This window comes from Pipistrellus hanaki (genome assembly GCF_964339955.1).
Source record: "Pipistrellus hanaki genome assembly, chromosome: 3".
Taxonomy (NCBI): domain Eukaryota; kingdom Metazoa; phylum Chordata; class Mammalia; order Chiroptera; family Vespertilionidae; genus Pipistrellus; species Pipistrellus hanaki.
In genome coordinates, this window is record NC_140505.1 from 162,780,735 (window position 1) to 162,796,001 (window position 15,267).

General features: G+C 37.7%; 1 protein-coding gene across 1 annotated transcript in view; it reads right to left on the reverse strand.

Annotated features, from left to right (window-relative positions):
• PIK3C2G (phosphatidylinositol-4-phosphate 3-kinase catalytic subunit type 2 gamma) overlaps positions 1 to 15,267 on the reverse strand; it is a gene marked incomplete at its 3' end in the record, with an annotated part of 306,003 nt that overhangs the window by 97,389 nt on the left and 193,347 nt on the right. Inside the window, exons 20-21 of the mRNA XM_084877162.1 lie at positions 8,117 to 8,297; positions 2,629 to 2,736 (exon numbers count right to left, since the gene is read on the reverse strand). Of these exons, the coding sequence (XP_084733288.1) occupies positions 2,629 to 2,736; positions 8,117 to 8,297 (289 nt within the window). The remainder of the gene's footprint in view (positions 1 to 2,628; positions 2,737 to 8,116; positions 8,298 to 15,267) is intronic.

Here is a 15,267-nt window from a genome sequence, read left to right on the forward strand (position 1 = left end):
AAGGACCTATCAACATAAATCTTACCTAATCCTAAAGCAAACAGAAACCCTTGCTTGTTGAATCAGTTTGAGTTTTACAGTAATGGAGATGGGGTTGCTGTTTGGTATGTAATGAATTCTTGCTGCAAAAATAAGTCAATCAGGAAAACATGACTTTCTGTCATGGTATTGAATCAGGAAAGTTTCTGTTAGGCCAGAATTGAGTCTAGATCAATGGATTTCAAATATCACTGATTCAATTCTTGGGCATCCCAAGTCCATGGAAGAAAGACAAAGGGCAATGGGAGGATGAAGGTAAGGCTTTGTGCTTGTGTGAATTCTGTGGCATAAAATAAGACATTCATTCAGCCTGGATGCCTTGCCGGAGTGCATTCAATTTTTTTTCTCTCTGCTATGAATTTGCTCATTGTTGACAAGTTGAGAGTTCTGAATGAAGGCTTTTCTACACTGCCTACATTTATGGGCTTGTTCTCCAGTGTGGAAGCTCTGATGCCAAATAAGATATTTATTCTTACTGAAGGCCTTACTCTGTTCATTAAACTCATAAGCTTCTTCCAAGTGTGGATTATATAATGGCTGATAAGGTTTCCATTGGAACAGAAAGCTTTCCCCCTTCATTTCAACTGTAAAGTTTCTCACTGGAGAAGTGCCTGATGTTGGAAAAGGCTTTTTACTTTGAATAGAGGCTTTTCACACTCATCACATTCAGAAGATTGATTGTTCTCCAGTATGGGTTCCTGATAGTCAACGAGTAGGGAGCTCGAAGTGAAGGCTTTTACACACTCATCACACTTATGAGGCTTTTCTTAAGCATGGAGTCTCTGATATTTAATGAGATGGGAGTAAGGATGACACTCCTTGTATTCATACAGCTCGTTCTATCAGTGGGTTCTCAGATGAAGCATTGGCTGACAGGTCTGTTTGAAGGTCTTACCATACTTATAGAGACTCTTTTCCAGTATGGGTCCTCTGATGGCTAATCAGATGTGGGTTCCGACTGTTAACTTTACCACATTTATTGCACCTCCAGATGTGATGCATGTCCCTTCAGACCCCCTTATTGTTCAGCAAGACCAAAGAACAGACTAAAATACTCTGTAGGTGACAGCATCACCTGGCACATTTGTCCAATTCATTGCTGAATGCACAGCTGGTCAGAGCAAATGAGACAAAGGAATGACTCTACTTGGAGCCCTTCCCAGTCTCAGGGAAAGTATTGGTGGTTGCAAGTTGCTGCAGGGGAGTGTGGTACCAGTCACAGTACTAGCTGCAGTGACTCCAGGGCTGGTGACCCCAGGTCTGGCCAGATTACCTGGATACTCACAGCAGGTACCTGTTAGAGCTAGCACTCCACATTCCCAAATGCATAAGCCAAAACTCATATGTAATTTTATTTATTTATTATTTATTTTATTATTTTTTAAATATATTTTATTGATTTTTTACAGAGAGGAAGAGAAAGGGATAGAGAGTTAGAAACATTGATGAGAGAGAATCATTGATCAGCTGCCTCCTGCACACTCCCTACTGAGGATGTACCTGCAACCAAGGTACATGCCCTTAACCGGAATCTAAACAGGGACCTTTCAGTCCGCAGGCCGACACTCTATCCACTGAGCCAAACCAGTTTTAACCATATGTAATTTTAATTAAAAAATTGTCTACTCCTTAATAACAACAAATCCAGAAAGCATAAACAAAAAAACCAACATCTGAATTCAGTAATCTATATTGTTCTTTTGAATTTAACATATGATGTCTTTGAAATGCTGAGTTCCACATATCTCAGAATTAATCAGATTCACTGCTAATGATTAAAAAATTACACAATTTTAAAAAAATGGCAACGATTTAGATTTCAGTCAAATTAGATATAAATATCTCAACCTATGGAATTGATGCCTAATTTTGTTATTTTTAAAAATATGTTCATGAAGCATATTAGGAAAGTTTGCATGGTGTCTTTGCAACAGCAAAGTTATAAAGGTGAGAGTATCAAGCTTTTAGCAAACCTGTTTATATTTATACTAATAATGGTCTATTTCAACCCCTATTTATTGGATATATATATATATTTTATCTTCTTATAACATTTATTGTGCATGCATGATAGTTTGACTACTTCACTTATAAATCTCACTTATCAATCCTCCTCTCTATTAGTATCTTCTACTCTTGGGTTTTTCAGAAGGAGAATAATAAAGCTTTTGGAGAACAGAGGAGAATGGTGGCTGGCAGAGGTTTGTGAAGAGAAGGGGTTTGTGAGTGTGACAACACCAGGAAGGACTTTCCAGGCAATGGTAAAATCACAAAATACATTATATGGCATGCTGACTCATGAGCACCAATGAATTTTAAATTGAATCAAAATGGAGATGTTGTAGCTAATGATATATTAGTGTACTAGACATGGGTATGCACGTAATCTAAATAAGCATGAAATTAAACTCGGACTGCATGGAGTCACCGAATCAACCATTTTGAATAAATTGAGAAATCAATTCTGAGAGAAATATATTTATTTCCTCACCAAGGAAAAATAACTGCAATAAGATTTTATAAATTATATTCGCCGTTTCAAAAACATACAGTGAACTAAACAAGACAGAACAAAAATACTCAACTTACCTTGTGATCAATCCCTTTTATACAGACAGCAGGGTTCAGAGGAAGGTGACAGGTATGTATAGACTGAAAGAATTCTTCTAGTCTGCCAATCTCTTTCTTCAGCACATCCTGTGAAAAAGTGTAAGGAAAAGCATTTTAGAAACTGTAAAGAACTTAACTTTTCCTTCAAGTTATAATTGTCTTGTATTGATTAAATAAACTCTTTAATTCAGAGGTTGCACACTTGGATGGCTTAGGGTCAGGTAGGTGATGTAGCCACATTTGAGAAAGCAGCAGGCTAAAGGCAATAGGAAGTGGGGAATTAATGAGTGCATGTCTTTTTTAAAGGGCTTTACATTCAATTAAAAACAAAACCAAAAGGAAGTACTATTCTGTTCAAACAAAACATAATGGATTGGACTTGACCCGTAGCCCACTAATTTCCAGGGCCAGCTTTAAGCAATTATTCATATAATTCATTTTTGATCATTTTCTAAAATCTTAGTTTGTATCTCTCAATAATAATAAGAGTACATCTTAGAATAAGTTCACATATATTACCAGCAATAATGACAAAAAATTATAATTGCCAACAATTGATAATTATCAGAAACAGCAATCTGTCTAATTTACTAAATGACAATGAGTATATTTCTGGTACTTGATTCACCTCCTTCCACAATGCTCTTCCATAGTACCTGTGGAAGATCTGACACCACAAGTCACACTTTTAGAATTGTGTAACCCCTGACCAAAAGAGGGGAGAAACAATATTAATTTAAAACAAAATCCTACCTAATAAAAGAGTAATATGGAAATTAACCATCATTCTGCTACACCCACAAGCCATGCCCACCAGTCACACTCACCAGCCAATCAGAGCTGGTATGCAAATAAACCTAACCAAGATGGCTACAGCCACAGAGAGCAGGAGGGAGGCTTGTGTTTCCCAGGCAATGGAAGAAGCCAAGCTTCCTGCCTGCTCTTGCTGGCCTAGGCCTCCACTCAAGGCTATAAAGTTTTAATTATAGAAGGTAAACAAATCCAAACAGAAATGGGGGCAGCCAAAGAGCTAGAGAGAGCAGGCTTGTGATTCCCAGGCAATGGAGGAAGCAAAGCTTTCCACACATCAGGCCTCTGCTTAAGGCTACAAAGTTTCAATTATAGAAGGTACATAAGTCCCAACAGAATTGGCTGGGGCCACGGCCAAGGAGCAAGCAGGAGGCTTGGCTCTGCTCCAGCCTACAAAGTTTCAATTGTAGAAGGTAAATAAGTTCCTCTGCTTGGGTTGCTGGGGGGCATGGCCGGCCTGCAAACCACCACAGGCACCTTGTCCAGGCTGCCCCACACCCCAAGGGAACCCCCACCCTGATCCGGGACACCCTTCAGGGCAAGCCAGCTGGTCCCCACCTGTGCACCAGGCCTCTATCATATCTAATACAAGAGTAATATGCAGATTGACCATCACTCCAACACACAATATGACTGCCCCTTTGTGGTCAAAGATCCTGCCCCTATGTGGGCAAAAGATGGCAACCACAAGATGGCCAGCAGTTGGGAGGGACCCGACCTACAAGGGAGGGCAGTTGTGGGTGATCAGGCAAGCAGGGGAGGGCAATAGGGAGGCACCAGGCTTGCAAGGGAGAGCAGTTAGGGGTGACCAGGTCTGCAAAGGAGGGCAATTGGGAGAGATCAAGCCTTCAGGGGAGGGTAGTTAGAGGTGACCAGGCTGGCAGAGGAGGGAAGTTGAGGGCAAACAGGCTGGCAGGGGAGCAGTTAGACATCAATCAGACTGGCATGGGAGTGGTTAGGGGGTGATCAGGTTGGCAGGCAGAGTGGTTAGGGGCAATCAGGAAGGCAGGTAGAGGAGCAGTTGTGAGCCAGCAGTCCCGGGGCAGTCAGACATCCCTTGAGCGGTGCCAAATTGGAGAAGGTGCAGGCTGGGCTGAGGGATACCCCCCCTACCCTGTGCATGAATTTTGTGCACTGGGCCTCTAGTAATAATAACAATAATTCAAAATTAAGAAAGTTTCTTTCAAGCTACTTTGGAAAATGTTTTAAGCACAATTCTAAAAATGATGATATCATATTAATTATTTTTAATTAACTTTCAAGAGTTTCTTAGCTCTTTCTCCTGGCTCATGGCAAATAATAGAATCTACTGCTCCCAGAACCTGGAAGAGCAAGGTGGAGAAATGAGGCAAAGTTCCACCACAGCACTCTTTCTATCTGCCATCTGTTGTCTTATCTATGAGTAGATTTGCAGGAAGTATATTGTGGAAGAAAATCTCTGCTCTCTTCATTTAATTGAAGTATCATCATTTCATATAGTTAGGCTTAATGAGTGCTTTTAAAAAACTAACAAACAGCCCTAGCTGAAGGGTCCTGGGTTGATTGCAGTCAAGGCCACGTACCTTGGTCAGGGTGTGTACAGGAGACAACCAATCAATGTGTTTTTCTCACATTGATATTTCTCTCTCCCTCTTTCTCTCCCTTTCACACTCTCTAAAATCAATGAAAAAATTTCCTCAGGTGAAGATAGATAAACAAACAAACAAACAAATAAATAAATAAATAAAATACTGACAAACAGTAACTTAAAGTGTAAAAAATTATAAATGCTTCTCCCACCTCTCTCCCACCTCTCTCTCTCTCTCTCTCTCTCTCTCTCTCTCTCTCTCTCTCTCTCCTCTTTCTTTTCCTCCTATTTTCATGTGAAAAGATGTTATCACAAAATTGGCCAAACAAGAGGAAATAAAAACATTTATTTGAGAGAATAATGTCAATATAACTCTAGAACATGATGCAAATGGTCAAAAAAGACACCAGAATTATTCAACTATAGTGTGCATCTTAAATATGTGAGGGATTTAAAAATATGATAATGTCCAAACCTATACACACATTTTATAAATTTTAATAACAATTTATTTTACTTCTTTTCACTTTTTTGTCTATCTCTAGAAAATAATTAATGAGTCTGCAGTAATATGGATGAATCATTTTTTTCATTGCTCATCATATTATGTGCCTTAAGGCTCTTCTGTGTAAGCAGAATTTATAGGTCTCCCATTTAAGAATAAATTCTATGCATATGCATGTTATTTTCTATTATTTCCTAAGTAGGTAAAGTTGCATAGTTTCTGTTATTCTACCAAATTAGTGAATTCCAGCAAACAAACAAACAAACAAACAAACACAAAAAACCTTGGGCTGGGAAAAAATTCTGGGACATTGTACCAATTATTATTTACATATCATTTTGTTGAAAACTCTTATTGAGTTTAAACCAGGGGTAGAGAGAAACTATGATCTTCTTTGAGGAGAAGATTTGTGTTTAAGTCATCTTTCTATCCTTAACTCTTAGTCTATAGTAAGTATTTAATTTTTATTGAGTGATGTTCTTATTATAATGAATTTTATTACTTAAATTTTATTGAATGATGTTCTCATTACAATTACTATCACTCTGTATCTAGAATGTTGAACGTAGGGGAACCTACTTAATGGTCTATGTCACTGAAGGGGACTGGTGATGCAGATAATTAAAATGAGCAAGTGTTTCTCCATTAGATTAAAAAAAAGAAGAGCCAAGTCCATTATTATAATCAGTTTTAAAAGAGGCACAATATTTTGACTATCATGGATCTTACTGTAAAGTGTTATATTCCACACCACCATTGATTTCTCATTTAAATAATTGCATTCATTTTGGTAAAAGTCTTTAAAAATGTGACCTTGATTGGTGCAATTTTAGAAAGATCTAGATTTGGATTTAATACCTTAGACAAAGGTACCCTAAAATGTCGCCTCATGTAATTTCCCACAAGTCCAAGTTGTGTTGCCATTTTAAGGAAGTTGCTTCATTTGGTCTTGTTTTAGTTAAATTGCCTTTATTTATTTATTTATTTATTTATTTATTTATTTATTTAAAATTTTATTGTTGAGAGTATTACAGATGTCTTCCCTTTTTCCCCCTTGACCCCCACCACCTAGTTTCCACCCCACCCCAGACCTTCACCACCCTATTGTCTGTGTTCATGGGCAATGCATATCCTATAAAATAAAAGGATAATATGCAAATTGTTCCCTTGGGAATTCGATCAAGAGACCAGAAGTTTGATTGCTCGCTATGATGTGTGCTGACGACCAGTGGGCAGCACAGAACATGGTGGGCGACCAGTGATGGCAGTGGGGCACTGAGGGAGTGAGAGAAGAAGGAGGTGGGAAAGCCTGGAGGTGGAGAACCTGATCAGCCCTGATTGCTGGCCAGGCCTAGGGACCCTACCTATGCATGAATTTCATGCACCGGGCCTCTGGTATGCCTATAAATTTTTTGTTTAATCTCTTCTTACCCCACCTCCCCTTCCCTCTGAGATTCGACAGTCTGTTCCATGTTTCCATGTCTCTGGTTCTATTTTATTTATCAGTTTATTGTGTTCATTAGATTCCACATATAAGTGAGATCATGTGATATATGACCTCCTGGAGATTATGCTAAATGAAATAAAACAGTCAGAAGAGAAAGACAAAATGCCTTTAAGTTGGCCTCTTCTTATTGGGTACTCTTTGTATGTTACATGGCCATAGAGATAAAAAAAAAAAAAAGCCACATCCTGGACCTGGCTTGATATGTCAGTTGGTTAGAGCAGTGTTTTTCAACCTTTTTTGGGCAAAGGCACACTTGTTTCATGAAAAAAATCACGAGGCACACCACCATTAGAAAATGTTAAAAAATTTAACTCTGTGCCTATATTGACTATATATAAAGTAATTCTCTTGAATAGGAATCAAATAAACACAAAGAAAGTATTTTATAATTACTTTATTATGAAATATTAAGTAAACAAAATAGTGAAAAATTATAAAATTCTTGTCTTGTCTGCACCTACGGCACACCAGGCAACATCTCGCGGCACACCCGCAAAACAGCGGTTGAAAAACGCTGTGTTAGAGCATCGTCCTGATACTCCAATGTTGTGGGTTTGATCTCTGGTCAGAACACATACAAGAATTAATCAATGAATGTATAAATAAGTGGAACAACAAATCAATGTTTCCCTCTTTCTCCTTTCCTCTCTCTAAAATGAATCAATTAAAAAAAATTAAAAACCCATTTGCTGGTGACAGACATTACCATTAACTTTAGGATAGTAAAATGAAAGCAGAAAACATACACACACACACACACACACACACACACACACACACACACAAAGATACCTTGATTAAAGCAATTGATAATTGATTTATAGGTCTTGGCCAGATAGCTCAGTTGGTTAGAGCATCATCCTGATACACCAAGATTTGACCTCCAGTAAGTGCACAAACAAGAATCTCTCTCTCTCTTCCTCTCTCTCTATAAAAAATAACAATCAATAAATCAATCAAAAAACAATTAATTTGTGTCTTATGTCTAAGTATAATTTTCAAGCAATGAAATTATAACATAATTGAATTAAAGATTAAAAAAATACTTCACTACATGAAGATTGATTTCTCAACAAACCTGTCTTTGAAGTTCACTGGCAGACTTGACTTTTCCCCCAATGCCTCCCAGAATTTCGATGAGTTTCATCTCCTTGGAAAACTCATCACTCAAGGCTTTTCCTGCACAGAATTGGAAAGCCGCCAACAGCTTCTGATACCAGCTTTTAAAATAAGCTTCATTCTGTGCATCCTTTAGCAGCCTGAAGGAAAGAGAGAAAAAGAATGCTCGTATCTAAAGCTGATTTTTTAACCACCTACAGAAGGAAAAACAAGTGTATTTCAGAGGAATCTGTATTTACTGGCTTGGGGCAGTTTAAGAACCCAGAGTGGGAGAAATGTTTATTTGTTGACAGTCATCAAGGTCCAACTGATAGCTAATGAGATTCCCAAAGTGAGGAATTAATGAGACCTGCATTTTCTCATTTCAATTCACAATGCACTTTTTCTTCTTTCAGGCTTCTTAATTAAGAACATTTTTTTTTACGTATTCAAATATGAATAAATAATTTTAGAAATAATATTTATATGTGACTGTATTATACTGCAACTTACCAATCAATCCCCACCCTTTTCTGTTTTCCTTCAAAAGATAATGTCTTTTTTCATTACCATTAATACCCCTTTATCCTCTTGTATGTCCCCCCCACCCCATCTTTTCCTCTAGGAATCACAATACTATTGTCTGTGTATAAGGTTCTTTTTTTCCTTTGCCCTTTTCACCTAACCCCCAAACTCTCTTTCCCCTCTGACAGCTGTCAGTCTGTTCTCTGAATCTATGAGTCTGTTCCTATTTTGTTTGTTCATTTATTTTGACTTGTGGTGGTGAACACACAGTGCAATATACAGATGATGTATTATAGAATTGTATACCTGAGACCTACATAATCTTATTAACCAATGTCACCCTGATAAATTCAATGAAAATGTAAATAAAATAAAATGGCACTAAATAAAATATAATTTAAAAAATAAAAAAAGATAATGTCTCCAAACTGCCATATTGATTACTTGGAGGAAGATACTATAAAGGCAAGAGCATGGATTTTGTTTTCTGGAATTTCTGTACTCAAGTCCCAGACCTACCACTTAAAAGTAACATCGGGGAAAAAAAAAATAACATCGAACTGACTGTCAAACCTCAGAGGGAGGCAGGGGAAGCTGGGAGGGGGGAGTAAGAGATCAACTAAAGGACTTGTATGCATGCATATAAGCATAACCAATGGACACAGACAGTAGGAGGGTTAGGGCATGTGCTGGGGCAGTGGGAGTGGCTGGAGAGATATCAATGAGGGGGAAAAGGAGACACATGTAATACTTTCAACAATAAAGAGTTTAAATTTTAAAAATGTAACTTAGGCCAATTATTTAAAAAGACTGAGGTTTTATTTTTAAATGTAAAATAAAGCAATAACTCCTCCTGTACAGAACTATCTAGAACATAGACCGAGCCAATGAATCTGACTAAGCTTAGCACGCACAATGTATAACTATTCAGTGAAAAAACATGAATTTATTTGTATCTCGCAGCATCCCCCTGGCAGCTCCCATCACTACCTGGTATTCTGTTCACACCACAGACTCAGAAGGCACAGAACACAAAAAAATTAAGAATACTTTGCTAGATAATGGAGCAGTGACAAATATTTGAATTCTTTGTCTGCCATGTGACATTTCTTATTACCTTGAAACTAATTTTAATATGCTTAAATTTTAGTTTATATCATGCTCTAAAACACAGAAATAGATAAAAAAAAAAAGACTGATTTCTTTAAATACTAACTTCTACCTGACTGATTTTTTTTTTTATCTTAACTGGTCTCTAGTCTTCTCCTCTCCTGAAAAATAATTAGCATTCAAGGAACTAGAAGAAAATTATTGTGAGAGTGCAATACTGAAAATAAAAAGGATTAATGCATAGCAGCAAAAACATATAGATGAGTTTTATTCTGCATTCCTAATTTTGCACCTCTGTCCATATGTTACAGAGACTCTAACAAATACATTACTTCTATTTGTTCTGCATTTTCTGTTACTACACATTTATGCTGAAAAATTTAATTGAATGACTCTTCATTTTTTAAATCCTCACCCAAGGACATGCCCTTATTAACTTTTAGAGAGAGAGTGAGAAAGAGGAGCATCATTGTGAGGTAATTTTCAATCAGTTGCTTCCAATTCGTGCCCTGCAGCCTAGGTATGAGCCCTGATCAGGAATCGAACCCAGATGTACTGGACTATTCTCAACCAACTGAGCCACTCAGTCAGGGCTGCATCTTCTTATTTATTTGTTTAGGTAAGTCTTGCTTCCTTGTCATTGTTATGAGTCCAATTTATCTTTTAATATCTTTTGTACTTTTCCAAAGAAAATATCTACTTTGAGTGGAATAAAATTTCTTATTTACTTCTGGAAAGCATTAAAGAAAATATTCAGATGCTAAAGAGATGTTTTTGTGGATTTTAATTTTAAATCTTTATTGTTGAAAGTATTACACATGTCCCCTTTTACCCCCATTGACCCCTTCTAGCACACATCAATCCCCGTCTCAGGCCCCTGCCACACTATTATCACCACACATGTCCATGGGTTATGAATATATGCATACAAGTTCTTTGGTTGATCTCTTCCCACTCATCTACCCACCCACTCCTGCCTTTTCTCTGAGATTTGACAATGTGTTCCATGCTTCTCTGTCTCTAGGTCTATGTTTGCAACAGTTTATTTTGTTTATTAGATTCCACATATGAGTGAGATCATGTGATACTTGCTTTTCTATGACTGGCTTATTTCACTTAGCATAATACTCTCTAGGTCCCTTCATGCTGTCTCAAAGGGTAAGAGATCCTTCTTTTTTAGTGCTGCATAGTATTCTGTGGTGTAAATGAGATACAGTTTTTTATCCACTTATTTACTGATGAGCACTTGGGTTTCTTCCAGATCTTAGCTATTGTAAATTGCGCTGCTTTGAACATAGAGGTGCATATACTATTTCTGATTGGTGTTTTATGTTTCTTAGGATAAATTCCTAGAAGTGGGATCACTGGTTCAAATAGAAGTTCCATATTTAATTTTTTGAGGAAATACCAAACTGTTTTCTATAATGGCTGCACCAGTCTGCATTCCCACCAGCAGTGTACTAGGGTACATTTTTCTCCACATTCTCACCAGCACTTGTCATTTGTTGATTTGTTAATGGTAGCCATTCTGACAGGTATAAGGTGATACCTCATTGTCATTTTAATTTGCATCTCTCTGATGATCAGTGACTTTGAGTTTTTCATATGTATTTTGGCCTTCTGTATTTAACCTTTGGAGAAGTTTCTTTGTAGATCCTTTGCCCGTTTTTAAATTGGATTGTTTGTCCTCCTTTTGTTAAGTTGTATGAATTTCTTATATATCTTGGATATAACCTTTTATCAAATTTAGCATTGTCCAATATGTTCTCTTTTACATTGGGCTCCCTTTTCATTTTGCTGATGATTTCTTTTGCGGTACAGAAATCTTTTATTTTGATGCAGTCTCATTTGTTTATTTTCTCCTTAGTTTCCTTTGCCCTTGGAGATGCATCTTCAAACATATTGCTATGAAAAATGTCTGAGATTTTGCTGCGTATAATTTCTTCTAGGATTTTTATGGTTTCACATCTTACATTTAAGTCTTTTATAAATTTGAGTTTATTCTTATGTGTGGTGTAAGATGGTGGTCTGTTTTTGCATGTATCTGTCCAATTTTCCCAACACAATTCTTCGAAGAGACTATCTAGACTTCATATATGCTCTCGACTACTTTGAGAAATATTAATTGAACATAATGGCTTGGGTTGACTTCTGGGGTATCTGATCTGTTCAATTTCATTGACCTATATGCCTGTTGTTGTGCTAGTACCAGGCTATTTTGATTATAATGGCTTTGTAATGTAACTTGATATCTGGCATTGTGATAACTTTAACTTCGTCTTCTTTCTCAAATTGCTGGAGCTATTCGGGGTCATTTTTGGTTCCATATAAATTTTTGGAGTATTTGTTATAGATCTGTGAAATATGCCATTGGTAATTGAATAGGAATTGCATTGAATCTATAGATTGCATTGGGTAGCATGTACATTTTAATTATGTTAATTCTACTAATCCATGAACATGGTGTATTTTTCCACTTGTATTTCTCTACCTCTTTTTTCATCATCCTGTACTTTTACCTCCTTGGTTAAGTTTATTTCTAAGTATCTTAAGTATCTTAATTTTTCTTTTGTTGCAACAGTTATTTTTTAATTTTATATTTTAGGTTCTCTTTCTGAGAATTCATTATTGGTATATAAAAATGACATGGGTTTCTGGGTGTTAATTTTGTGTCCTGCTACAATATCAAATTCACTTATTAAATCTAATAGCTTTTTTGGTGGAGTCTTTAGGGTGTCCTATGTACAATATCATGTCATCTGGGAATTTAAGAATAATAGTAGACAATACAAAAGCTCGCCTGCCCACCCAGTTAGTGAGATTTTGAACTGTCAGAAATATGATAAGTGAATCATGTCATTTTTTGGAGGCTCAAAGAAAACAAGTGTAGCTGAGTGTGAATTGGAAAGCTGAAAATGCAAGCTTGCACAAGTAAAACTTCAAACATTGTATGTAGAACTGTCTGCCTCTCAGGTTCACATATTACTTTGAGCACTCTGGTGATTTACAATTTTATAGTTTACTTGTGTGTCAGTGAGATAGGTAGCTGATTGGTAGAGTATTTCTATATCAATCTTTGGCAGAATTTTTATTCACTTTGAATACTGAGTTCCTTGTATTTAAAGATATTTTCAACTTGTTCTAATAAATATTATAAATACAACTCTATCAGCACCCAATTGTTATATCTGTGCTTAAAAGAAAATGTTATTCTGCATAGAAGTCAACTTTTTACTAAAATAATTAAAGAAAAGTTATTTATTTAGCTTGGGATCATAGAAACTGCCAGAACTATATAATTCTTATTGATAACTAGAGGCCCAGTGCATGAAATTTGTGCACAGCAGTGTGTGTCCCTTAGCCCAGCCTGCACCTTCTCCAGGACTGCTGGCTCCCAACTGCTTGCTGGTCTGCCTTCCTGATTTCCCCTAACTGCTTCTGCCTGCCAGCCTGATCACCCCCTAACCATTCCCCTGCCAGCCTGATTGATCCCTAACTGCTCCCATGCCAGCCTGATTGCCCCTAACTGCCCTCCCCTGAAGGCCTGGTGACCCCTCACTGCCCTCTCCTGCTGGCCTGATTGCCCACAACTGCCCTCCCATGCTGGACTGATCCCTCCCAACTTCCCTTCCCTGCTGGCCATCTTGTGGTGGCCATCTTCTGTCCATATGGAGGCACCCATCTTTGACCACATGGGGGCAGCCATCTTGTCTGTTGGAGTGACAGTCATTTTGCATATTACTCTTTTATTATATAGGATACTCTTAATTCTTATTGTATCGATATTTGCAATGCATTTGCTTCTCTCATGAGCAGCTCATTCAAGGAGGAAAAAATCAGTTTGATTCCTTGCTCAAAGTGAAACAAAGCAGAGATATTTGCAGAGAGAATATATGATTATGTTCTAAAAAAGCATAAAAATGAAGGAAACTCAGTGTATGCCCTTGTGATTATTTTGCTAGTAGAATATGTCCCTTCAAACCCTGAATCCCTATGAGATGGCATGCTCCCCTAGTGAGATCTGGTTTGAGCACCTCGGCTTTTCCCCCTGAGTTTGTGAAGAGCCGGTTTTCACACATGGCAGAATTTAAATCATAGAGTTTTGAAGATGATATGAGAGGCACCGTCACTTTTACTGGCAAGAGAAATTAGCACGCCCTTTAAATTTAAACAACTGCAGAGAAAGCTGACAGTACAGTTTTAAATGGAGGGTCAAGCTGTTCCATGTCAGCTACTTTCACAATAGGAAGCAGTAGACCCCTTAGGGTGTGGCTTTTACCCATTGCCTTCTGTTTATAAGAGTGTAAAAACAGCTGGCCATTCCCCTGGAGCATTAAAAATGTCCTTTTCAAAATATGTTGTCACCTGGAGAGGCAGTATTGCTTATGTCAAGTTAAAAAAAAAAAGTTAAGGTCAGTGGACTGAAAAGTATCAAATAAGAGTTGATGTTGAGCCTTACCTGTGTGGCTCAGTGGATGAATGTTGACCTATAGATCAGGAGGTCACAGTTCAATTCCATGGTCAGACCACATGCCCTGATTGCATGCCTGATCCCATTAGGGAGCATTCAAGAGGCAGCCGATCATTGATTCTCTCTTAACATCATTGATGTTTCTATCTCTCTCTCCTTCTCCCTTCCTCTCTGAAATAAATAAAAATACAATTTAAAAAAGATTGGATGTTGAAAATCGGACTTTTAAGATGCAGGCATTGTGATTGTTCACAAACAGTAAGGTAAATCTCAAAAGGCCAGAGACCTGTTTATCCCACTGTCTGCAAAATCTGGGGATGATTCAATTTGATACTATTTTGCACATGCCATGTAGGCTGTAAGTAATGCAAAAAATACAGTCGATTAAAGGTTTTGACAGTATTAGGTACCAGAGGCAGCAAACAAGAAGAGAAGGAATTATAACCCAGGTGACTAAACACATTTGTTTTAGGATATCATGAAAGATTTCGCCTACATTAAGGGGATCATGGTGGACCCAAGAGAGATCCAAGACAGTTACAAATCTCTGCTAGCATGAAATGGAGATTTTTTTTTTCTTCTCAGAAATTACAGTTTTTCTCCATTTCTCATTCACAAAGCTGCTTCTGGTCTCATGGTGAGTGGCTTGCTGGAGCTACAGAAAAAGTACAGATAGTTCCCATTTCATCAGTCTACCAGCAGGGCAGGACACAGTAATCACAGCATCCCAGCCCTCCTCGCCGTACAGCTCCCTTCCGTATAGGTCCTAATTTTAATTCTCAGCAGCACGATATCCCACATCTTAAGGGCTGCCCTAAATTTTTACCCACATGTGTACTTCCTGTGAGTGAAGAGGGATAACAGCATCCGGGAGCAGAAGAAAACTGAGCCACACAATAAGATGAGTGATTTTTAGGTCACACCAGGACCTCCCCATCCCATTTCCTGTGTTTGTTGCTATGTTCTGTGAGGCAATGCGAGGGGCTCAGTAGGCCAGTTTTCAAACACAGGTAGATTTTAGAATG